The following is a 26,162-nucleotide window of genomic DNA, read 5'->3' as shown; positions in this document are numbered from 1 at the left end:
GGTGGCCATTTTTGGCTCTTGGTAAAGGCCCTTGGTGCAGAGGCGGCGCAGATCGCACTACTCACCTCACGGCTCACTTTACCAAGTTTTTGTGCCGAAGGATGAGTGCAACTTAATGGTAAAATTGGGCCTGAAATCTCCTGCCAACAGAAATCCTTTGGGAATGAAGTGTATGAATTTGCTCCAATGACTCTATCCAGGAAAACAACTGAACAAAATGGCCACAACCCGGAAACACGGCATTAAGAGCAGCCAAGGAACAGCTAACTGTTTTATCTTTTTCAATGTCCTGTAAAAAAAACTGTAAAAAATCCTAAGCTTACTGTCAGAGGAAAAATCCTAATAGGTTAGTAAAGATTAGGTTAGCAAGACACTGACAGATAATACTGACACTGGCAGACACTACCAGCACTCAGTTAAATGACTCTAAGATGGACTTACAAGTTAACAAGAAAGCAATTTACACACAAATGAAATGCAGTAAGAGATATAAACAAGTGATTATGATTTAAAAACACGTATGCTGATATTTTGAATATATTAATATATTTTTAAGAATCATTGTTCACGTTAACCAAAGACAGGTTGCTGCAAATCATCATGGCAAAGGGCATTAGGACAAAGCCATAGTCTAAGGGAATATTGAAACCTTGGGAATATGCAAGCTTTATCAGCAGAGTTTCTAATGGTTAGAACATTGAGGACACTTAATCAAACTTCACGAATAGGGTTTATTCACTGTCTAGATAGGATGGACGCATGTCCAGACATGGTGTCATGAGTTAATCTGGTTTGGCAGTGACCTATAGGGGACTTATGGGAATATTCATTTGAACTTGTGGGTGATATCTGAAGTTACTAAAGGAAATGGGGTGAAATACCATTATGCCAGAGGGTAAGATGCGATTGGCTAAAGTATATGACAAGTATTATTATTGATTTATATATGTTGATGATTGATTTAAAGCTAATGAAAAGTAGGAGTGATTAATAAGAAAATGTATAATTGATCTGTTTTGAATTGTGTATGTTGGAATTCTTTGGAAAGATCTATCTAGCTGTTCCAGTTCAGGGGTTGCTCCGACCTTTTGATGATTTCTCCTCACTGTCGCTGGTCAAAATGAAGCTTAAACTGAGACACTGGCATCATGAGTCTTATATTGTCTGAAATTTCTGATGGTATCCAGCCACCTCAAAAACCCCACCAACAGCTTTATGGCGATGAGCAACAGGATACACACCGGAGTCTGATGGAGAGACATACTCCCGAGAAAGGGGGAGTATCTTTATCTTACCACCCGAGCTAGTTAGAAGGAGTAACATGTCAAGTTGTCAGATCCGTAAGTTGACCTATCTGAACAAGTATTTGGAGTTGCAAAGACTGTATAACTGAGTAAAGAGACTGCATTTAAATCAAGGGCGGCCGATAATGGAATTTTGTTATCGGTCGGCAGGCAGAGAGGGCACACGATAAGACGTAAAATTGTTCGGTGCACTTAATCCCAAAGACCAGGGGCGGACTCCTGGTACGTTTCACTTCGCCGAACCATAGTGCCGCGCATCAGTTAACGCAAAAGGCTAGACCCAACTGGAGGGGCAATGGTCAGCCTGGGCATTAGAAGTGTGGGGTGGGAGATCTGTAGCATTTTTGAGTTATTAGAGTGGAAAACTCAATAAGGGAATACGGAAAATTTAGAAAGCGGGGAGCCGAGGGCTCTCACTTAGAGAAATCCCCAGAGAGGGATCTGAGGAATCGGAAGAGAAAGCGGATAGAAATTAGACACCCAGAGGGAGTGAGCTAGGCAGGCAGGCATAGTTAGTAATACAAAATTGGGAAATACACAAAATGAGATTGGAAGGTCTAAAATACTCCTGTGTGGTCTTGTAGAGTATGACAGAAAGTGCAAATTTGAAATGGAGAAGAGATGGTTCATTAATACAAATGATAGTAACAGAGCACAATAAATTAATAAGAAAAATGATAAAGGAAATGATTCAGAGGCTTCTGAATCCGAACAAAGAGCCTGGTGGAAAAGTCAGATTGAGCAGAAACCAAAAATGGCTGCGGTAATTCTTGCTGCTATGATGAGAAATCACCTTCAGAAAGAGGCAGTTAACAAGCAGTTAGCCACAGCAAGGGCTGCCTGGGAAGACTCTAAACATGTGCCCACATGGAGGATGGTAACAAATCCATTCTATCCTCCACTCCCAGAAGAGTCGGATGAGCTGGAAATAGTTAGGGAAGACTTATCAGAAAGGTTTACTCAGGGAGACAGAAATCCTCCTAATAAGAGTAAAACGGGATTGCCCGTTCTGATAGCACCACTCCATACTTAATAAAATCCTCCAGTAGAGGGTGGGGAGTAAGCATTGTATCTACTGAGAAAGTGGCGTTAATGACGACTGAAAAGCAGATGCTAATGGATAAGTTAGGTCCTTTGCATAGTAATCACCAAGATTTGGCTTTTTGGGAAAATATGAATGGGTTAAGAGAGGCTTATCATTTGACGTTGGATGATGCAAGAATTTTAGTAAAGGGAAAGTTAGCTGCACCAGTGTAGCAAATGTTACCCAAGCCTTTAATAAGGAGAGATTATATATTTGCCACACAAGGTAATGAGGACCAAAGATATGAGCAGTTTAAATGAGCAATAGCGTGAGTTATAGATAAAGAACATGCTAATTGGACTAAGGTAACTTTATTTAAAAATAAATCCCAAAGAATCTGTAGAAAAATACAGAGAAAGAAAATTCAGGGCTTATGTAGATAATGGAGGAGTCGCAAACCCGACTAGGCATGACAATGTGTTTTTGGGCTTGTTCAAAAAGACTTTAGTCCAGCTCTGACTCGAATCACAGATGTGGATATTCCAATAGGAAATAATTATTGGGATATTATGAATTGGACTATGAAAACAGAATCCAATCACCAAAAAAATCCCAAAATGAGTCCAGTACAAATTGATCAGTCACAACCTGAACCTAAAACATGCTTTGTGTGCGGAAAGAACGGGCATATTGCTAGCGATTGCCAAAGCAAATGCACAGAAAATAACCAGGGTAACAAAAATCAATGCAGCAATTGCCATATGATAGGTCGTGATATAAAAAACTGCTGGGTGAAAGGGTGAGGGCGGGGTGGGTGGAGGTGGTGGTAAAGAAGGGCAGGGCCCCAACAGGGTGATTTCATCCTCCGAGGCTCAATCCCAAAACCCCATAGGAAAACAGCAAGTACCACAGCCAGTATTTCAGATGACAGCAGCTGAATTGCAGAAGTTGTTAGGTCAGGATTGACAATTAGTAGCTGTAATCAAAGTGCAGAAGATTAGGAGTCAAGCACATAAGGGAAACACTCAAGCTGACAAAGCAGTGAAGGATTTGTTAGAATAGAATTTGAAAGGGACACAAACAGCAGTTGTGGCAGCATTATAAATTAGTGATATCACAGACATTAATGTGAAGCAAGTACAGGAACAAGCATCAGAAGAAGAGAAATGGGAAAAAACAAAGGGGACAAAAAGATCAAGATGGCATATGGAGACGAGAAGGGAGAATAATAGCACCAAATGAATGAAGCTATACTATGGATTAGCTCATACAAGCAGAGAAAAGATGGTGAATTTAGTTGGAAATTGTTGGTGATGGAAAGGCATGGGAAAAGACATAGTAAAATTCTGTCAGAGATGCTTACGATATGCCCTGGTGGAGCCAGGTTGTCACTGCAGGGTTAAGATGGGATACCAGCCAAGACCTAAAGGACCCTGGGAATGCTTACAAATAGATTTCAAGGGAGAATTACCTAAAGCAATAGGGAAGACCTATTGTTTCATTATTACTGATCAGTTTGCTCGATGGGTTGAAGCTTTCCCATGTAAAGGTGTCACAGCCAAATCTGTAGCTTTGATAGTGGTGAATTAAATAATATCTAGGTGAGAAATGTCTCTTCAGTTAAGACTCAGACCAGGGAACTGATTTCACAGGAAGGCTTTTAAGAGAAATCTGTAGAAAGTTAGGAATAAGACAAAGGTTTCACATACCATACCGCCTACAGAGCTTGAGAATGGTAGAACAAATGAATCGACACTGAAGAACAGTTATGCCAAATTTTAGAAGGTGAAAACAATTGGGTACAGGTTTTGCCTGCAATATTGCTGTGACAGAGAGCTACTCCAGCCTAAGGAACAGGTTTAACTCCTTTTGAACTGATGACTGGTAGAGCAATGCACCTCCCAGAAAATGTGATAACGGGGGAGGTGAACTTGAAGCTGGCCGAGAAGCAGTGTTTCAATGTATGAGAGATTTAGTAGACCATTTACATTCCCTCAAAAAGCAGGTAATCACTCAATAGCAGCACAGAGATTGTATGGAATTGACAGAGGAGAACACTTCTAAATTACCAACATCAGGGGATAAAGTAATGGTAAAATTTATGACAGACAAAAAAGGGCTAGGGGTCCATTAGGAGTGGCCTTTTAGCATGATTGTCACAGGACAAATATATGCACTAATTGGTGAAAAGTACAGTCCGTGATGGTGGCACTGGACACAGCTGAAACCATACCATAATGAACAATCCAGTAATAACAAAATTGTCCCAAAAGGTGGATGATCCAATAGAACAGGGAACCATTATGGCTCTTGGAGCTGCATTGCAGCTAATAGGAATAATTTGGATTTGTAGATGAGTTACTAGGTTCGACAAATCATGGCACCAGGAAATCAGAGGAAATAGAAATGATTCCATTAATATAATAATTTAAGTGCCGCAGGACACTGTGTTTACGTTTATAGAATTTGTACGAAGATACCAAGAAAGGTATAAGATCAAGGGAAGATGACAACCAACAATCAAAGCCCAAGACTGATTATCAAGGGCCAGACTTGAAATGAAAGACATTGTGATTGTTGCGTGGATCTGTAAATAATTTTTATTTTTCTTAACATTATCAATTGACAATCTCTGGTCAATCATCAAAATGATTGTAAACTTTCCTATTTTCTTGTCGAATTTGCTATTTTCAATACAGCTAGTACATCGGGAATTGCATGCTGATACTTATCTGTATATGGCATACAGTTACGCTAGAACTGCTAATTGATCTAAATGCTGGATTTATTCACACATTCCTATACATCATGAGGGAGGAATACCTTTGCATCCAATGCCTCTGTCATGGTCAGATTTAATTGTGTGGGATCAGCTTAGCTTATTTAGAGATCATAAGACAATAGCATCAGATTTCCCTACAGCAAGTGACAAAGTAGACCTTTCTAGAAATAGATCCTGTACAGGTGTGCCACATCGCATGAATAGGTCTTCACTGTCTTTAGCACATCAAGTCCAGCACTCAGCCTTATTTTAAATGAAGCAGAATCAAAAGCATAAGACATAGGAGCAGAATTAGGCACCCGGCCTATCGAGTCTGCTCCGCCATTCAATCACAGCTGATTTTTTTTTCTCATCCCCATTCTCCTGCCTTTTCCTCATAAACACTAATCCTCTTATTAATCAAGACCCTATCTGTCTCTATGTTAAAGAAACTCAATGGCCTCCACAGCAATCTGCGGCAAAAAGTTCCACAGATTCACCACTCTCTGGCTGAGGAAATTTCTCCTCATCTCTGTTTTAAAGGATCGTCCCTTTAGCCTGAGGTTGTTCCCTCTGGTTGTAGTTTTTCCCACAAGTGGAAACATCTTCTCCACGTTCACTCTATCCAGGCCTCGCAGTATCCTGTAAGTTTCAATAAGATCCTTCTAAAGATCCTCATCCTTCTGAACTCCAATGAGTACAGACCCAGAGTACTCAACCATTCCTCATACAACAAGCTGTTCATTCCAGGGATCATTCTTGTGAACGTTCTCTGTGCCCTTTCCAAGGCTAGTATATCCTTCCTTAGATATGAGGCCCAAAGCTGCTCACAATACTTCAAATGGGATCTGACCAGAGCCTTATTCGGTCTCAGGAGTACATCCCCACTTTTGTATTCTAGCCCTCTCAAAATGAATGCTGACATTGAATTTGCCTTCCTAACTGCCAACTGAACCTACACATTAACCTTAAGAGAATCTTGAACAATGATTCCCAAGTCCCTTTGTATTTCTGATTTCCTAAGCAATCTCCCATTTAGAAAATAGTCTATGCCTCCATTCCTCCTTCCAAAGTGCATAACCTCACACTTTTCCACATTGTATTCCACCTGCCACTTCTTTGCCCACTCTCCTAACCAAGTCCTTCTGCAGCCTCTTTGCTTCCTCAATACTATCTCTCCCTCTACATATCTTTTTGTAATCTGCAAACTTAGCAACAGTGCCTTCCTCCAAATCATTAATGTATGTTGTGAAAAATTGTGGTCCCAGCATTGACCCCTGAGGCACACCACTCGTCACTGGCTGCCATCCTGAGAAAAACCCCTTTATCCCCACTCTCTGCCTTCTGCCAGTCAACCAATCCTCTATTCATGCCAGGATCTTACCCTTAACACCATGGGTTCTTAACTTATTTAACAGACTCCTATGCGGCACCTTGTTAAAGGCCTTCTGGAAATCAAAATAAATCACGTCCTCTGACTCTCCATTGTCTAACTTCCTTGTTACCTCCTCAAAGAACTCTAACAGATTTGTCAGACATGATCTCCCCTTGACAAAGCCAAGCTGACTTGGTCCTATTTTATTATGCACTTCCAAGTACTCTGCGATCTCATCTTTAATAATCTAAAATCTTGCCAATGATTGAAGTCAGGCTAACTGGCCTATAATTTCCCAATTGCTGCCTCCCTCCCTTCTTAAACAGTGGTGTTACATTAGCTACTTTCCAATCCTCTGGTACCCTTCCTAACTCCAGTGATTCCTAAAGATCACCAGCAATGCCTCCACAATTTCCTTAGCTATCTCTTTTAGGAGTGTAGTCCATCTGGTCCAGGTGATTTATCCACCTTCAAACCTTTCAGTTTCCCCCGAAACTTCTCCTTAGTGATGGCCCCTACACTCAGCTGTGCCCCCGATTCTCCTGGAGCTCTGGCATCCCACTGGTGTGTTCCACCGTGAAGACTGATGCAAAGTAACTATTCAGTTCCTCTGACATTTCTTTGTTTCCTATTATTACTTCTCCAGCCTCATTTTCTAATGGCCCAATGTCAATTTTTGCCTCTCTTACCTTCTATTTATTGAAAAAACTCTCCCTATCTTCTTTTGTACTAGTAGCTAATCTACACTCACATTTCATCTTCTCACCCCTTATTGCTTTTTCAGTTGTCCTCTGTTCACTTTTAAAGGCTTCCCAATCCTTTGGCTTCCCTTGCCACTTTGCATGCTTTTTCTTTTGCTTTTATGCTGTCCTTGACTTCCCTCATCAGCCATGGATGCTTTGTTCTCCCCTTCGGATGTTTCCTCCTCCTTGGGATGAATTTCTGTTGTGCCTCCTGAATAACTCTCAAAAACCCATGCCATTGCTGTCCACTGTTTTCCCTACTAGGCTCCCTTCCCAATCAACTCTGGTCAGTTCCTCCCTCTTGTCTTTGTAGTTACCTTTATTTAATTGTAATACCGTTACATCTGACTATCTGACTCCAGCTTCTCCCTCTCAAATTGCAGGGTAAATTCTATCATATCGTGGTCACTGCTCCCTAGAGGTTCCTTCACCTTAAGTTCCCTAATTAAGTCTGCCTCATTACGCATCTTCAAATCCAGAATTGCCTGTTCCCTGTCAAAAGCTGCTCAAAAAAACTCTCTCTTAATTCCTTTTCTTGGGATCTAATACCTACCTGATTTTCCCAGTCCACCTGCAGAGCGAAGTCCCCCATGATTATTATAATATTGCCTTTTTTATATGCCTTTTCTATCTCCTGACTTAATTTCTGTTCCACATCCTAACTGCTAGGAAGCCTGTACATAACTCCCATCAGGGTCTTTTTACCTTTGTGATTCCTCAACTCTACCCGCAGAGATTCTATGCCTTCTGATCCTATATCACTTCTTGCTATTGATTTAACTTCATTCCTTACTAACAATGCAACTCCACCCCCTTTGCCCATCTGCCTGTCCTTCCAATAGGACACATACCCTTGGATATTTAGATCCCAGCTCTGATCCCCTTGCAGCCACATCTGTGATGCACACAACATCATACCTGCCAATTTCAATGTACGCAACAAGCTGATTTAGTTTGTACTGTATTCTGTGCGCATTTAGATACAACACCCTCAGTCTTGCATTGACCACCTCTCCTCATACTTGTCATGTTTTCAGCCACATATGCATGGATCCACCCAGTAATGACTGATCTTGCAGTATTCCATATTATTTCAAGGGGGGAACATACTTTTCCAACTCTCAATGGCACATATTGGATTTGTGGAAATAAAGCATATCCATGGCTACCTATTAGATGGAAGGGGTCATGTTACATCAGATATGTGGTTCCATATATCTATCACTCTTACCAGCTGCCTTCTGGGAGAAATCGACGTGCCCTTGTGGGATTAGGCCACTTCCTTGGAATGATGATTCCCCTATATGCACATGGAAGACTGTCAATCGCGATCAAAGCCTTACCTTGGTTTTGGAACAGATTGCTAATGACACCACTACAGCCCTCACAGAGATCATTGATGAAATGGTTGCAATAGGCACTGTTGTGTTACAGAATTGAATGGTATTAGCATTTATTTTGACAACTAAGGACGAAACGTGCTTTGATTGGATTAAAGAATTGTGCATATACCTGACACTTCTAAAACATAACCAATTTGGTCACACATTAGAAAGGAGGTTGCAAATCTCAAAAAACCAAACATCCTTTTCTTTATGGAACTGGGCAACTGGCTGAATGGATTCTCTGGGAGCAAACATTGTTATCTTAATTATCATTGTAATTATACAAATGTTTAGATGCTGCTGTTATTTAGCAGCAAAGTAAATGAGGACAGCAGCAGTGGCATCAATCCATGTGAACAAGGAGTTGCTCCTAATACCAAGCACCCCTCCGATTGTATGTACTGTCAGACATTTATTTAATAGTCTACAAGAAATAATATTACTTTTCCTTATGATTTTAATGTGTGGGAATTATAAATTCAAATGCAGATATGCACAATCAAGGTAAAGAAGAAATCAAGAAGCCAAATCACCTTTCAGGATTTAAGAATGTTTCCATAGAGATTTTTATTTACTGGCCTAGTATTGGGCTAGCCAATGGCCACAAGGGTTGGTTGTAAGAGAAAAAAATCCTAATAGGTTAATAAAAATTTTTGAACCATTAGATATTAAGACACTGACAGAACTACCAGCACTGAGCTAAATGACTTTAAAATATACTTATAAGCTAACAAGAAAGCAGTTTACACACATATGAAATGCAGTAAGAGATTATGATTTAAAAACACATGCCGATATTTTGAATGTAGTAATGTATTTTTAAGAATAATTGTTCACTTTAGTCAAAGGCAGATTGCTGCAAAGCATCATGGTAAAGGGCATTAAGATGAAGCCATATTCTAAGGGAATATTGAAACCTTGGGAATATGCAAGATTTATCAGCAGAGTTTCTAATGGTTAGAACATTCAGAACACAATCAAATTTCATGAATAGGGTTTATTCATTGTCCAGATAAGATGGATGCATGTCCAAATGTGAAATAGAATTGGTGAAGCACAAACTCTATAAAGGTAGTAAAAAGAAACTTATGGTCAGGTCTGGAATGGAAGAATAGAGCAATCACTTCACCTCTCCTCACAAGTTCATAATATATTTGTGCAAAACTGTTAGTTAAAAATTTTGTAAAAGTAAGAATTTTTAAAAATATTTGTGTGACAAGAATGTATGTATCCATTGTTCTATGTAGAAAATTGGATGGTATGAAATTTACATGTGTGTAGACATAACCAGGTAACAAACCAAAAGTTAAGCACCAAACTCTGTCTCACATCAATAGATGTACGTATAAAAGTACAACTGCCTTCAAAAATACAGTTTTTATTAGTTGGGCTTTAGACTTTGCACAAAAAGTCTAAAGCTGCCAGAATCATTTTGAGAGGTAGGGTACTATTCTGGTTGCCCCTTTGCTTCTCATAAAGGGCACTTGACTGTTTGTAATGTGCCTTTGGAGTTGATAAAACTAGACATGAATGTGCATAAAAGAGCAGATAAACACATTGGACCTATCAAACTGTCAAGACATTGAAATCTCCTATCTTTTATTTAAAAGAATAGCCTACTGAGATTACTTGCAATATCATTAGTTGTCTGTTGACATTAGCCTGAGGGTGATTGTAAATGGATTAGTGCTACATGATTGATTTCACAATTTTTCATTATCACAGTGGAAGGCTTGTAAGTTCAGTTCGATTGACAGCTCCAGGTGGTTATAATGTCTTTGAAGTGGGGGGATAAGAATAAAAATGGCTGTTCTACTAATGGACTATGCAATTTGAAGGAAGGTTTCCTCCAGATGCTCCAATTTCCTCCCACATTCCAAAGATATGAGGGTTAGGTCAATTGGCCATTCTGAATTGACCATTAGTATCAGCATTAAACGTGGGGTTATGGGGATGGGGCCTGGGATTGTTGTCGGTGCAAGCTTGATGGGCCAAATGGCCTCCTTCTGCACTGTAGGGATTGTATGATATTTAATCGGTTTTTATCAATGAGCGTGCTTTTTAATAGTGAAGTCATCAAGACATTTTGAACTCAATTTTATGACATCTTAGCATGGTTCTGGAGGTCTGACCACGGTGCATACTGGGTGAGTTAGCATGGAGGGTATATGAGCAAAGGGTGGTGGGTGGGGGGAAGCAGTGATTGGCATAAGGCTATAAAAGGTCATAGGAATGAGTGGGAGGTCATAGGTTGGCATGTGTTAGCACTAAATTTGCCGAGGGTCTATGAAGCATCATGATATGGGTATAGAGGAGCATAGGTTAGCAAGGAGAATTCAGAGATCATAAGGGCAAGGTCTGGGGGCTTAACGTAACTTCTGCTCACTATCACTTACCTGTGGCCTGGGTTTCTCGTTGATCCTGGGACTCGGGTCAGTTTATTTCTGACAGCTACCATCGCTCCCACCCCTGGTGGTCCTGCCTGCAATGACGGTTGTGGGCCTTAAATTGGCTGGCAGCTCTCAAGAGAATTGGATTTTCACCCTGGGGTTTTTGCAAGCCCACTGCCAGCAAGTGCGATCACATACCCACCCCTGTCCCCCCCCCAGCCCCTCGTCATCATCTCCATTAAATGCCATACGTGAGAGAGAAAAAAATAATCACACAATGACATCAAATCACTATGAAAGCCAGTAACTTTACTGATTTGTCTGCAAAATACAAATTATACCTTATTTCCAGCGAGAGAAACTTGAATTTTCCCATAAAAATTTTCACTACAGACAGCTGAATTAAGTCCCTTGAGATACATAGATGTAATTTAACTTAGTTATTAACATCTTTTTGTCATCAAGTGGCGACAAAGTCCAGCTTATGCCGCTGTGAGCCTCTTTATTTTTGCTGCAAACGTCCACATTTCCCCCATTTACAAGCAATCATTTTGTATTACTATTGTATAATGGAAACAAATCCTCAGAAAAAATAACAGCAAACCAGCTGGAGCAATCCAAGTATGTTTTAGGTCAATAACAATAGTCCTTCTAAAGTAATCCAGGGCTACAGTTTATAACAGTTCCTTCATATAGAGCACCGGTACCGTATTTCATTGCTTAATTAACTGACCTCTGAACTTTTTTTTGAGGTATGGATGAATTTGAGGTATGATCAGGGAAAATATAATATATATAATAACCTGAACACAAAATAAAACAGAAAAAGAACAATTCGAGAAGCATATTTGCAAAACTGTGGCGAACTGCCTGGATTGCTCCACATCTTTGGTTAAAATATTAACAAAAGCCTTTATCATTACTCTACACTTGAAGCACTCTAAATAAACATTTTTTTTGATCAGTCTTTCCAGAACTCTGTAGTGGCAGGAAACCAGCGTTAGGTGAAAGTTGCCACATTCTACACAGCGGATGGCACAAATAATAACAGTTGAAGCACTCATATTTTAATTTATGTTTTTTAGGCAATAGTCTTTTACGAGCAATAAAGTGGTTTTCTGGAACACTGTTGTTTTTAATTTCTAGTAAAGCCAAACCTTCAAGGCATACTTTACAGAGGTTGGGAAGCAGTGGTGTGTGCATGAAGTCCATTTCTTGCTTTAAGTTTCCATTTTAGAAAAGGCTATATTATAATGGTCAACTATAAATAAATATATTGTCAGACTTTTAAAAATAAATTTTCAAAAAATGTATAAGATACTGAATTGAGTTAGCTAGCGGATTTTCTTTTGAAAGATATCTTTCTTTAATGCTGTATATTTTGATGGTGTGACCATTTTCTAGGGCTTTTAAAAATATTTCATGGGGCAACATTGGGGTATCCCATTTATCATAAACTCTGTCTTTTGGAGGTAGAATAGTGGATTTTGCAGAATATTCTGTCAAAGCTGATCTGGTTTGCTGATATTTTCACTATCTCAGCTTTTAAGGTCTGACATCTGCTGGCTCTGATATGTCAACTCAAGTTACTGGCAGCAGTAATGCATTGCAAACATCAAGATATCAGTAAATGACTTTGCTCTCACTTCTGCGCAGAATAGTAACAAGCCTTTTTGATGTTCATGAGTTTTATGAAACAGAAAATAACTTAAGTGCCCCCAGGAAAGTGCCACTGCCATTTTTTTTTTGCCTCGCAGTAAAGAACATTGCCTAAATCTGTTAGCAAATGGGTTGTGTGAGTACATGAGAATATACAAGGGGCTCTGCCCCAATAATTTTAAAACCATAGTACTGTATCATTATATGCTAACTCAGAATTAGCTCTGTGGTCAAACATACAGCAAAATTATAACACTTGGATAACAGTGAGTAGAGGGTTGTAGGTGCAGAAAGGAGTGACCCATTGTGAATTAAGTTGTGCTTCTCAATCGATTTAAAAAAAATCGTGGATATTGATTTGCTGTTGCCATGATATTTTGCTAGTAGTTCGATCTACGGTGAAATCGATTACTTAATTTTCAAAAAGTTGTTGAATTAAAATCATGTTTGGAATCTGTGGCTGCCTGACATTCATTTATTGACTGAACCATTAGTGAGAATTGCTTTTTAGTAACATGTGAACACCTCACAATGAAGTTGTGAAGGCATGAAAGTTAACTGGGATTGAAGCTTTAGGTATGAATTTGTTTCCAAAATCCATTAACATTAAATGGATCTATTACAGAACTGAAAGAGAACAGACACAGATAACATGAGCCTTAATTAGGTTGTGGTCAGGGGTTATGATTGAGAAAAGTGACATTTTCTTCCACAAACTTTAAAAAGACCTCTTTTTTTTAAAAAAAAACTTTAAAACATATGAGTAACAAAATACCCACTGGCCATTCTTCAGTTTCAAAAATTCCTGTCTAAAAAACATACAAATCCACATGACTGAACTAATTTTGTCAAGTATTCATATTAGGTTAAGGATAAATCAGCATTTCACCACAATGTTCAGAATTACAAGCTAGCAACTGGATGTACTGGGAAAAACTAACCCTGATAACAAGGTCCTACTGAAACCCAAAATGGCAGGCAGCCCCATTCCTTTCCATGTTTTAATTCTGAAACAGTAACACAATTTAGAATACATACTAAACCTGTCCTCCCAACTGGTTAACTCCTTTATACTGAACACAGCCAACTCTGATTCTGCAAAAGGTGTGCAGAAAAGACCTAAAGAATTTAGTTACTTAAACGTGCATATGCACAAATACATTCCCCCCCCCACTAATAAGATAACCAAAACAATGTTTGCTATGACCATAATTAATATATATTAGAAAGCTATACACAAGCATGTTAATTTCACAGATTTTAAAAGATTTTCTTAATATTATTTTTTATATAATTAGAAATACACAATTCAAAAACAAAACCTCTACAAAGAGAAAACAGTTATCTTGGTTAGCAAAGCGTGGAGTTTTTTCATGGCTAGGGTAGTGCTTCCATACGAAGAGCCCAATTCCATTGTTTTTAGGACTGTTTAAAATACCGGCAAAGCTATCAGGAAAAAAAACATTTTGGCTTAGATAACTACAAAAAGCCACAAATGCTTTGCAAATGTTTTTTCTTGCTTTCATATGAAAATATAAGCAAAATGTAATGTACATCTTTTTTTTTAAAATCCACTTAAAATGTTAAACAGACCCAGAATTTGGACTTTTTCCACATATTAACGATATTCCTTTTTTTTGTCAAAGTATGGCCCTCATTCAAATGACTGATCCATTTCATTTGAGTGCCATACTCTGTTGATATGCCTTTTTTCCTTAGTATGTTCAGGATGTCAGTTGACCGGTTTGTCTCGTTGAGAATGGTCACCCATATTTCTGGGCCTGTCAACCACCTATACATATATAATTTTTTTTTGTTTTTGTTGCATAACAGCTGCACTTTCTCTCTCAGCAAAGATCCGCCAGTTCTGGCAAATGTTTCCTTTTTGATCTGCTATTTACATGTAAATACGTTGAACCTGCAACATGACACTATCTATTGTAACATACATTTTGCAAGGGAGCACAGCAATGAAAAAAAGAGTTAGCAGTTAAATCTACATTGTACAAGGGTTTTCTTTGTACAACTCAAGTGCTAAAGCTGTTATCTCAGCAATTTACGTTACTTTATAATCACTGAGGCAAGTTAAAAGTACTTTTACAAAACAGAGTACCTGACTTATTTTCCACACACGGCACAGATAATGTTGAACTCCCCTCTCCCTCCCTCCCTCCCTTGCCCTGTAATGTAGCGCACACACACACACACTGCAAGGAAAAAAAAAGATGACCGCAAGAATCTTATCATGTTGCCCATCCTTCGGACAGCCTCATCCGCTTGACAGACGGGCTTTCCCTTTCGTCTGGCGAAGGCCTGGTAAGTCCGATGGGAGAGTGGAAGTCATTCCTGTGATCCTCTCGGTCACTTCCATCGTAGGAACTGCTGCAGCTGCTGAGACTGTCCACTGGAGATCGCCCTGCGTCGAGCCTCGAGTGCTGCGGGTAGCCCAGCGGCGTGTGGGTGCGATCTCTAGGGGGAGAAACAGGTTCTGACTTGATGTTGAGGCTTTGAGTAGAAGGCAGGGAGAGATTGGAATTCTGAGATAAGTGAGTGCTAGTACAAACTCTGTGGGAGGAAAGGAAACCAGTTACAGAATGAAGAGGGCAACTGCCCCCACCCTGCAAACAGACAAAATGCACGGACACTCACATAAATGCACGTGTCAAGGATTTAAAATATTTCTTATCAGAAGCAACTATGGTATCAGTCGTAGACCTTCGGACCCACATACACATGGTGCTGCTCCTAGCTGGCCTAGAATGGTGATAATACTAAAAATAGCTGAGAACTTCACTGCGTCTCCTCACCCTCATTTATTTTACAGACACAAACATTTCCTCATTAATTTTACCTGCTAAAAATAGCTGAAAGCTTCAGTCTCAGTATTATCTCAGCAATTTACGTTACTTTATATCACCATCATTTATTTTACGGACACAAACATTTCCTCATTAGTTTTACCAGTAGGCAGCCAAGTTTGAAACCATTTCGGCATAACGCCTGGGATAATGGCAAACAATTTAAAGAGATTCCGAGCTACTGTTATCACGTTACTACTTCAACACGTTTCTCTTTGCTCAGAGGCTACCTATTGGCAAGATGGATAAAGGTGGCTTTTCAGGATCTTATATTCATTTGATGTTGTGAACAAATATCTTTTTTTACTTGGAGCAGTCAAAGGACATGATGACAACTGACTTTTAAAGTAATAAAAAAGATAAAATATTAATGATCTTTAGTTTGCTGGGTTAAAAGGTTTAGGAGTTAAAGGTATGTCTGGAGTATTAGTATTTGTGGGATGAAAATTAACATTGCAGAACATTTTTGAGCAAAAGCAGTAATAGCATTGACTCTTAACAGTTCAGAATCCAGTCTGCACTGATAGCACTACATCAGCAAACAACTGCAGTTGCTCTCAAATTGTGAGTTTATTACTTCATTTCTGACTGTTGCACCTTCCCAATGACTGTGGAAATTGCATATAATAGGAAGTGGTGAAGTGGTATTGTCACTGAACTGGTAATCCAGAGATGAAGGTTAACACTCTGGGGGCCAGGGTTCGAATCTCATGTCGGCAGATGATGTTTGAATTCAATAAAAATCTGGAATTAAAAGTCTACTGATGACCATGAAACCACTGTTGATTGTCAAAAAATATCTAGTTCACTAATGCCCTCCAGGGAAGGAAATTTACCATCCTTACCTGGTCTGACCTACAGCAATGCGATCATCTCTGAAATGGCCGAGCAAACCACTCCATTAGGGCAATTAGGAATGTTTATAATCATTGGATTTTGACAGTGCAGATGAGACCATTCAGCCCATTGAGTCTGCACCAACCCTCCCAAGGAGCATCTTAACTAGGCCCAACCCCATGTCCTATCCCTGTTACCCATGCATTGATCATGACCAATCACCCAACCTGCACTTCTTGGGACACTAAGGAGCAAATTAGCATGACCAATCCACCTAACCTGTACACCTTTGGACTGTGGGAGGAAACCGGAGCACCTGGAGGAAACCCACACAGACACAGGGAGAATGTGCAAACTCCACACAGACAGTCACTCAAGGCAGAAATCACACCTGGGTCTTGGCACCATGAGGCAGCAGTGCTAACCACTGTGCCACTCCTCCAACATTGCTACTTAAATTTTTAAGATGATGGGGAAGCCCATCTGCCCAGACCATTTGGGTACTTCAGTGAACAGTGCAACTATTTCACTGATGTCATGGGTCTCACCACAACCAATGAAGAAAGGCATTTTGACATAAGTTCAAACACTGGAGCTACTTGCCATGGCTGTCCTAAGGAGATGTTGTTTGAGGTTAAACATATACTGTATCCATAGTGATACATCTTAAAATCACAGCAAAATATTATATCCAAATAAATGGTTTTAAAGTAAGTTTTAACAAAGGAATTTGCATGGCACAGTGTGATAACATTCTACACAGCTCTGCTGAAAGGTGTGACTGAATAGCTATTAGAAGACCAGGGTTGATTATTTCTGCCTGAAAACCCTGTTTTGTTCATTTGATTATAAAACTGAATAACTGTCCGCTGCAGTGGTTATGCTCAAAATGTGCTCTGTGTCAGAGGACTGATACCTACCCATTGATTTAAATGGACATCAGCAGTCATACTTGGGAGATTGTCTTGGAGCATTATGTTGATTAATTAATGTTCAGATGTTATGCTGGTGTTTTTAACCTGGGTCATGATGTGTGGATACAGTAATTAGATTAGTAGCTAATATCATGTGAAGAGAATATTACAGCAATAATAACTTTTGCCATGGTATGTTCAGGGCAGCACGGTGCCACAGTGGTTAGTACTGCTGCCTCGAAGGCGCCAGGGACCCAGGTTCAATTCCTGATTTGCGCCACTGTCTATGTGGAGAATGCACATTCTCCCAGTGTCTGCATGGGTTTCCTCTAGTTTCCTCCATAGTCCAAAAGATGTGCTGGTTCAGTGCATTGGCCATATTAAATTTTCCCTCCTTATACCCAAGTGCCGTAGTGTGGCAACTAAGGGATTTTCACAGTAACTTCATTGCAGTGTTAATGTAAGCATAGTTGTGACACTAATAAATGAACTAAAAAAATCTTTTTCCAAAGTTTTACCTTTGATGGTAATAAACTATGGACCTGAATTGTTTAGCATCATTCTGAAAGGGACTCCTTGTAGTTTTTTTTTGGCTGATAAACTTTGGAATTGTTCAAACTCTATTACACAATTATGTAATGTAATGAAAGCTTTGCATCATTTGAATGACACCAGTAAGTTGCACCATTCACCACTACTCGGTATCCTTAGGCCACTGTGGGGGCTAATTGAGGGGAAAGTAGTCAAGCTCCCTAAATGGATTTTCATTTTAACCAAATCTGGATATTTAGACTTTTTCAGAGTCAGCAAGCTTGGTAGCTTTCTTTTTCGCAAGCCTTTGTACTACTATTGATGAGTCAAATATTCTTTTCTTTCTAAAGAGTTTTATGGACACCTTAAGATATTGCAGTCATTTGAATAATAGGATCCCTTTCTTTCTGGACTTGACTTGCCCCATTGCCACCCAATATGAAACATCACAAAAACATATTTTGCAATGGTAGCACATCAGAAAACATTTTTTTAATATATACTGAGAAACACAAAACATTCACACCAATAATTCTTAACCTAAGATACATGTAACCATTTCTTGCAATTAGTATTTTTTCAAATTCAAGTATAAAATAATGGTAGATCAATTTCTTGGATCTATCACCATTAAATTTTAGCAATTAAGTTGACAACAGCATTGCATGCAATGAAGGTACTGTACTGTGCTGCCCCCAAGTGGCTAATCATTGCCAAGCTATTTAAATACATGGGGTTAAAGGGCTCACATTCATTGGACTTGGTTGAATTCAAAGTGCTGAATGTTTGTCGTCTTTACTCATTTTGAAACTCACTTATAAATTCCATTGTATAGATTAACAGTATATGCTAGGCCTCTTAATCTACATTTGGAACTAGCCCCATTTTTAAATATCTGCATAAATACCCTTAACCATGAAATACTCCGTAGCCCAATTAGTCTATCATACAGCTTATGAATAAAATGCTCAAAGACCACAAGCCACTGGGTAGGCTTGTACACAACATTTTACATTGCAGTGATTTTAGCGGACAGAAATCATGTGCACTGCCGCTGATTCCCCCAAAGGGTGATTAGGGAGAGAAATTGGGCTGTTTAGGCCTATACTCCCTGGAGTTCAGAAGAATCAGAGGAGATATAATTGAGGTGGACAAGATGATAAAGGAGATTGACAAAGCAGACGTGGAGAGGACGTTTCCTCTTGTATGGCAATCTAGAACAAGAGGCCATAGTTTCAGGATAAAGGGTGGCAAATTTAAGACAGAGATAAGGAGAAATTATTTCACTCAATCACTACCCACAGCATTTAGGATACCGGCTCTTTGAGTAAATTTAAGGAGCATGTGGACAGATTTTTCATTATTATGGTTAAGGTGAACGGTCAGGAAGGTGGAGTTGAGGCCGAGATGAGATCAGCTATGACCATATTGCATGGTGAAGCAGGCTCGAGGGGATGAATTGCCTACATCTGTTCCTAGTTAAGATTCTTATGAAAGCCACCCATATGTCATAAAAATCTTTGAGTCCTATTTCACTGGCAGAGATCAGAAAGATTTTCATGGCATATTTTATTTCAAAAGTAAAAGATAAATATTGCTGCTCACCTGGAAAGCAAACAATCATCATTCTCTCAGTGTACTTACTTAACATTTATGAGCCTATATTCAGTTACATGGATGCATAGAGATATTTCAAGGTTGCAGTTCTAATTATTTTCTGATCTGGGCAACCAGGTCTTTATTTAAGTATTTAAACCCACCACAGGCAGTATTTGGGCATAGTCTGCCTGCAATCATGGGTGAGATTCTCTGGCTTCCCCTCGGCACTTTTCTCAGCGGCAGGAGGCGGGATCCTCTGCTCCCACCGCTATTGATGGGAATTCCCACATCACCAGGAAGCCCGTCACAGGGACTACACTGCCGGCAGGATCAGAGAATCATGCAGGCGTGAAACGGATGGAGAATTCCAGCCAATATTTACTATTGATTTTATGATTTCATGTGGATACCCGACCCAAATGGAAAAGTCTGGGCTGCAAGACTTTTTTTTTGGTTAGAAAGTATAATTATATCTAATGATAGAATATATCTAGAGTGGAGGCCTTAGGCTGCTAGAGCAAGGTTGCTTTATGATTGACATAAAAGAGCCAATGTAGTGAAGGTGTACAGAGAGTGAATTAATAATTAGAGCATTTAAAAATGTGGTCGGACCTGCAAACCCTAAAAGTGTTGTCTAACATTGAAAACATTTGTTTGCCCATGCAGTTATATTGTGAAAGAGCAACTTAATGGACAGAACAAGATCTGGGGCCCACCAGCATTGCACAGGTTTGGCTGGATGCAAAAAGGACATGAGAGGGGCAACAGTTAGTCATTTCTTTCTGCTGCTAGGTGTTTCATTGTTCAATAACATGAAATGCCACATGTTGCAGTAGTGCTTTTCTGATATTGGGATTAGGACACATCATAGAATCCCTACATTGCAAAAGGAGGCCATTTGGTCCATCAAGTCCGTCTACCTGAGCACAATCCGACCCAGGGCCCATTCCATAACCCCACGTATTTACCCTTGCTGGTCCCGCTGACACTAAGGAGCAATTTAGCATAGCTAATCAACCTAACCTGCACACCTCTGGACTACGGGAGGAAACTGGAGCACCCGGAGGAAACTCACGCAAACACGGGCAGAATGTGCAAACTCCACACAGACAGTCACCCAAGACCAGAATTGAACCTGGGTCCTTGTGCTGCGAGGCACCAGTGCTAACCACTGTGCCACCATGCCACCCTGTAATGGTTGGACCTGCATACAGAGAAACTGTACATCTTGAAATAAGTACTCACTGCCAATGCAGTTTGCCTTTCCCCAACAACAATCAAGACCTGAATTTGTAACTAAAAATCACTTAAATTAACAAATTTATCTCCATATTTTCTGGAACTTTTGCAGTATACTATTCAATTATTGGCTTAGAAATGAGTTGGATTAAAATTTGATTATGGTTTTTGCTTCTGGGTCGTACAATATATATATATATACATACACACACACACTCACAAGTAAATGGCGAGAATGAAGAGATTAGATTAATAAATCATACAAGAAGATAAATTTACTGTTTTGTTAAATGTACTTACCCCAACTGGCTAAGGGCTGAATGTTGCATATTCTGTAGCTGATGTTGCTGCCAGCCAGTCATTGAGCCCAGGTGGAGAGCATTGGTATTAAACCCAGTGAGAGATGACAAGTCTGCACTACTAAGGGAATATTCTTTATTGCGATGTCAGCAGGGACCAGAATAAGAGGAAAAAGAAACAATATAGTCCATCAAAATGCGTCCTTCAGACCGTTGATGAAACAATTCACCTTTAATGTTCTGAGCACCTCGTGTATAAACTGATTTGGACATTCTACTACAAAATATTGTGTGTTTGAAAAAGGATCAAGATCCAAATTTTTGGGAAGCCAGTACACGATTGTTAAAATATATTAAACTAAATATATATCAGAACATTCATAAGAACATAAGAAATAGGAGCAGGAGTAGGCCATCCAGCCCTTCGAGCCTGCCCCGCCATTCAATAAGATCATGGCTGATTTGTCGTGTCTCAGTTCCACATTCCCGCCCTCTCCCCACAACCCCCAATCCCCTCGCTTATCAAAAACCCATCAACCCGCGTCTTAAAAATATTTAGCGAGGCAGCCTCCACCACCTCAACGGGCAGAGAATTCCAGAGATTCACCACCCCCTGAGCGAAGAAGTTCCTCCTCAACTCCGTTCTAAACCAAAGGCAGGGGTGGGAAATGAAAGAAGGCATCCCCGACAGTACAGCACTCCTTCAGCACTGCAGGAGGCAGGGTGTCGGCACGGACTGTACATTCATGTCTCTGGAGTGGGGATCGAACTCGTCACCTCTCAGTTCAGCTTGAGACATCCCAGGAGGAAATAGCGAGGCTTCTTGAGGGGAATTGCTTGATAGAGCAGACGCAGCACGGTTTCGTTAAAGGGAAGTCGTGTCTGACAAATTTATTGGAGTTCTATGAGGATGTGTCTAGGGCGGCGGATAGAGGAGAGCCGGTGGATGTGGTCTGTCTTGATTTTCAGAAGGCGTTTGACAAGGTACCTCACAAGAGGTTATTGCAGAAGGTAAGGGGGCATGGAGTTGGGGGTAGGGTGTTGGCGTGGATAGAGGATTGGTTGTCAAATAGGAGACAGAAAGTTGGGGTTAATGGGTGCTATTCGGATTGGCGGTTGGTGACTAGTGGAGTGCCCCAGGGGTCGGTGCTGGGGCCTCAGCTATTTACCATTTATATAGATGATCTGGAGGAGGGAACCAAGTGTATGGTGTCGAAATTTGCTGATGACACCAAGATTGGGGGAACGGCAAATTGCGCGGAAGGTGTGGAGAGTCTGCAGAAGGATCTAGATAGGCTGGGCGAATGGGCCAGGAAATGGCAAATGGAATTTAATGTTGGCAAGTGCGAGGTGGTCCACTTTGGTAGGAATAATGGTAGGAAGGACTATTACTTACGGGGCGAAAAACTGCAGCAGGAGACGGTGCAGAGGGACCTCGGGGTCCTTGTGCATGAGTCGCAAAAACCCAGCCTGCAGGTGCAACAGGTGGTCAGGAAGGCGAATGGGACGCTGGCCTTCATAGCGAGGGGGATTGAATATAAAAGTAGGGAGGTCTTGCTGCAGCTGTATAGGGCATTGGTGAGGCCGCAACTGGAGTACTGTGTGCAGTTTTGGTCGCCGTACTTACGCAAGGATATTTTGGCCTTGGAGGGAGTGCAGAGGAGGTTTACTCGGCTGATACCGGAATTGAGGGGGTTGAGCTATGAGGAGAGGCTGAATAAACTAGGCTTGTACTTGTTAGAGTTTAGAAGAATGAGGGGAGATCTCATTGAGACGTATAAGATGATGAATGGGATGGATAGGATAGAGGTGGAGAGGCTCTTCCTGCTCAGAAAGGACAGTGGGACTAGGGGGCACAGCCTCAAGCACGGAATAGAAAGTGGACATTTGTTTTATTATGATGGTGCCAACTTTAGAGCAATCCAAAACTAATGTCACGGCCTCTCTCTTTGGCCACAGCATTGCATCTTTCTCTGCCTCACACAGTTACTGTTTTTTTCCTTCCAAAACACAACGGTCACTACCTCAACTGCCCTCTGTTGCAAAATTTTCCACACATCCAACTCTTTGTGTACTGAAGTTTTTCCTAACTTCTCCCTGCCACTCACTTCCCAACCAGAGGAAATAATTTTAAAAAACTTACTAATATTTTTTGCTCCAGTAAAGATAGTGCTCAAAACGCAAGGCTTCTTAAAATAACTACACCTTTCAGCGTATTTCAATTGTGTGCGTACTCCCATTCCCTGTGTTTGCTCACAAAACAAGTTACCTCACACTTCTCCACGTTAAATTGCATTGAATATTTCTAATCCAGCAACATCCTCCTGACATTTTTCACTGTCTTGCTATTTAACAAAATGCCAACTTTGTGCTTCCAGCATATGTCTAAGTCAAAATCACCTGTCCAGAGAACAAAAATGATTCAACGCCACTTCCTGCTCACACCACCTTCACCCCTTTCTCTTATCAGAGTAACAAACAGTAAACCTAACCCTTTGTTTCCTGTTCGTCAAACCATCATTTCCCTAGTATTGAAAATTAACATGCTGAATTTTTTGCAAGAAATCTACTACGCCTATTACAGAATCCCTTCCTAAAACCATCTATATCACATACATTTATTTCACCTATCTAGTCACTTACACATAAAATTTAAATTTGCAACATATGATTGTTTTCAACTAGACCACGCCTGTTCTTTATTATCCTGTGCATTTCTAAATGTTTACATATTTGATCTTAAATTATGCTTTCTAAAGATTTGACTGCAACAGATGTAAGAGTTGTCTGTCTGAAGTCCACTCCCAAAAACTGAAAGTTATTTGTTTCAACGAAAGGAATGGATTCTTTCAGGAATTTGAAATTAAGCAATTTAGTTGAAACAGCATGCAAGTTATTACCTTTACTTGCAATAAGTTTTATATGATAGATAATTTGAATTAAGCAAAAGAATTAAGGTTAGACTGTTTTGTATTTGATTTATTCTTCTTTCTCTTTTGACTGGAGGAATTACAATGGTATCTAAGGAGGATTAAAATATGCCGGGCAGAACTGGAGCTATTTTCTCAGGTGGTATTGAAGGCCCAGTGACATATGCACCTTGAATTCCATTACCTTGTTTAGGTCTAATTCCTTTTCTGCAGTTAACTCTAAACCTTGTTCCATATACTTCTCTGGTACATCTTTGTTTTCATATCCATCAACATTGTGAAACCTGATGCTTAGTATGGGCGGCGGGGGGTGGTGGTTGGGTGTGTGTGTGGTGGTTCTCCAATCTTATCTGCGGATGTCCTGCTGTAAGTGAGAATGAAGAATTTGGTAATCCAGCCAAAACTCCATTCACTTTCAGTGGCACTGGAGAATCAAAGCCGTGAACAAGGATGGAAATGGTCAGCCCATGACTTTCAAATATCTTCATCCTCTACAACTGGACTTTTGCCTTGATTCCTGAGTCACTCTATCCTTTCTTTAATTACTCTCACTTACAATATGTTTATAAATACTTCCACTATTCCCAATTCTATATCCGGCTTCCTCATTCTCAAATTTTTATATTTACATAGCAATAATTTTTGTTCTTTCATAAACCTCCCATTAAATTTCAGTCAGCTTTAATCTCCCTGTTATGCATAGAACCCTATGCTTTGATGTGCCCCTCTTTTCAAAATAAATTTATTTTGTCCTCTATCCATCTCACATTTGAGCATCTCCCCCATTTGCTAAATTTCTGCCCAGTTATTTTGGGCCAGATCCAATTCACCAAGGTTCATTCAACAACACCTTCCAAACCTGCAAATACTGCCACGTAGAAGGACAGGGACAGCAGATACATCAGAATGCAACCATCTACAAGTCACACACCATCCTGGCTTGGAACTGTATTGCCGTTCCTTCACTACTGCTTGGTCAAAATATTGGGACTTCCTTCTGGACAGTGGGGTGGATGTTCCGATTACATGTGAACTGCACCGATTCATGAAGGCAGCTCATTACCACCTTCTCAAGGACAATTATTAGGGATGGACAATAAATGCTGGCCTATATAGGGAAGCTTACATCCTATGAACAGATGTAAAAATGAACCCTCCTTATAATATTTCATTTTACTAGTCAAATACCCTACTTGATTCTACATTATCCTTTTCTATTTTTAGTTTGGAACTATTTCCCAATTCTTCTACTATCACTATTTATTTGTTCCACTTAATTTTTCAGATTAAATTCAGCAATGATTCCAATTGGAAACATTACCTACATGCTTACATAAAAGGAACAATCCTTAATTATTAAAAAAATGAATTTTTAATTCTTATAGGAGCCCTTCCATTCAGAGTTTTCATTTCTGGGACCATTCTGTTGACTTGACTTAATGGGAACAAATCACCTGATCCTGAAGTAGTTCATTTATCTTTTTTAAGTGGAGGATGTTGTTCACCCTGGGGGAGAAAACTGCAGCATACCAAGGCAATAGCAATTTTTTCCATACCGGTGTGCTAATTATAACAAAGGGTACCGCACCTTCAGCATACTTTCCTTGCATAGTGCGAGTCACAAAATTGCTCCGTCAGAGTTATCTCCTAATTCGACAAATGCAGCATTATTCCCTTCGCCTTGCCATATAATAATAGCCATGTCTATTCCAATTCAGTTTTTACTTATCATTTTAAGTAGCTTCAAAAAGACTAGATAGAGGAGTTTGTTAGCAAATAAAGTAGCTGAAAATCTTAAAGTTCTCCAAGATTGCCTTTTCACTACAAGTTCCAGTTACATGTTGTCCGAACCTATTAGACACATTAAGACGTGCATGAATGATCAGCCACTGAATCCTTTCAGGTCCCACAGACAACACAAAGTAAAATTCTAGCCTGTTTGAAGAATAGTTTAAATTGATCATGTGCTTTTTATATTTTCAACAGCATTTTTCATTAAGTAAATTAAAGGCAATTTAACAAAATTTAATTCAAAAGTTGATAGGTTAGTGAAAATGCTTTCAGAATTATGCTATTAAACTGTATTATGATTCGAAGTTCTAATGGCTTCATTTATTCAAGGTGCATCAAAACACTGAAGGTAAATTGTTCCAGAAGTATTATACTCAGAAAATTGCTTTCAATTGGATTTTTACTGTATTACTATATGCCTGATAGATATGACAATCAAAACTGAAGAATGTTAACTGAACGTGCAGTTTGGGAAGTTTAGCACAGCAGGACACTCACTGTTGCAGAATTGATTAGCAATGCT

At 39.8% G+C, this 26,162-nt stretch overlaps 1 protein-coding gene across 8 annotated transcripts in view; it reads right to left on the bottom strand.

Moving 5' to 3' along the window:
• Positions 1 to 11,270: 11,270 nt before the first annotated feature.
• Positions 11,271 to 26,162, bottom strand: part of mef2cb (myocyte enhancer factor 2cb) — a 238,311-nt gene continuing 223,419 nt past the window's right edge. For 5 of the 8 annotated variants that reach the window (XM_080189155.1, XM_080189147.1, XM_080189150.1 and 2 more), the window contains 2 exons: positions 20,920 to 21,052; positions 11,271 to 15,206 (listed from right to left, as the gene is read on the bottom strand). In XM_080189155.1, the coding sequence (XP_080045281.1) occupies positions 14,885 to 15,206; positions 20,920 to 21,052 (455 nt within the window). In that variant the 3' untranslated portion in view covers positions 11,271 to 14,884. Of the gene's footprint in view, positions 15,207 to 20,915; positions 21,053 to 26,162 lie in introns of those variants that run through there. The other 3 variants (XM_080189151.1, XM_080189153.1, XM_080189154.1) reach the window with 2 other exon arrangements.

Source organism: Carcharhinus amblyrhynchos, chromosome 5, assembly GCF_965287045.1.
Source record: "Carcharhinus amblyrhynchos chromosome 5, sCarAmb.v2.hapA, whole genome shotgun sequence".
In the NCBI taxonomy this organism is placed as follows: domain Eukaryota; kingdom Metazoa; phylum Chordata; class Chondrichthyes; order Carcharhiniformes; family Carcharhinidae; genus Carcharhinus; species Carcharhinus amblyrhynchos.
The sequence above is the reverse complement of the archived record's forward strand: the minus strand, read 5'-3'. Positions and strand labels throughout refer to the sequence as shown.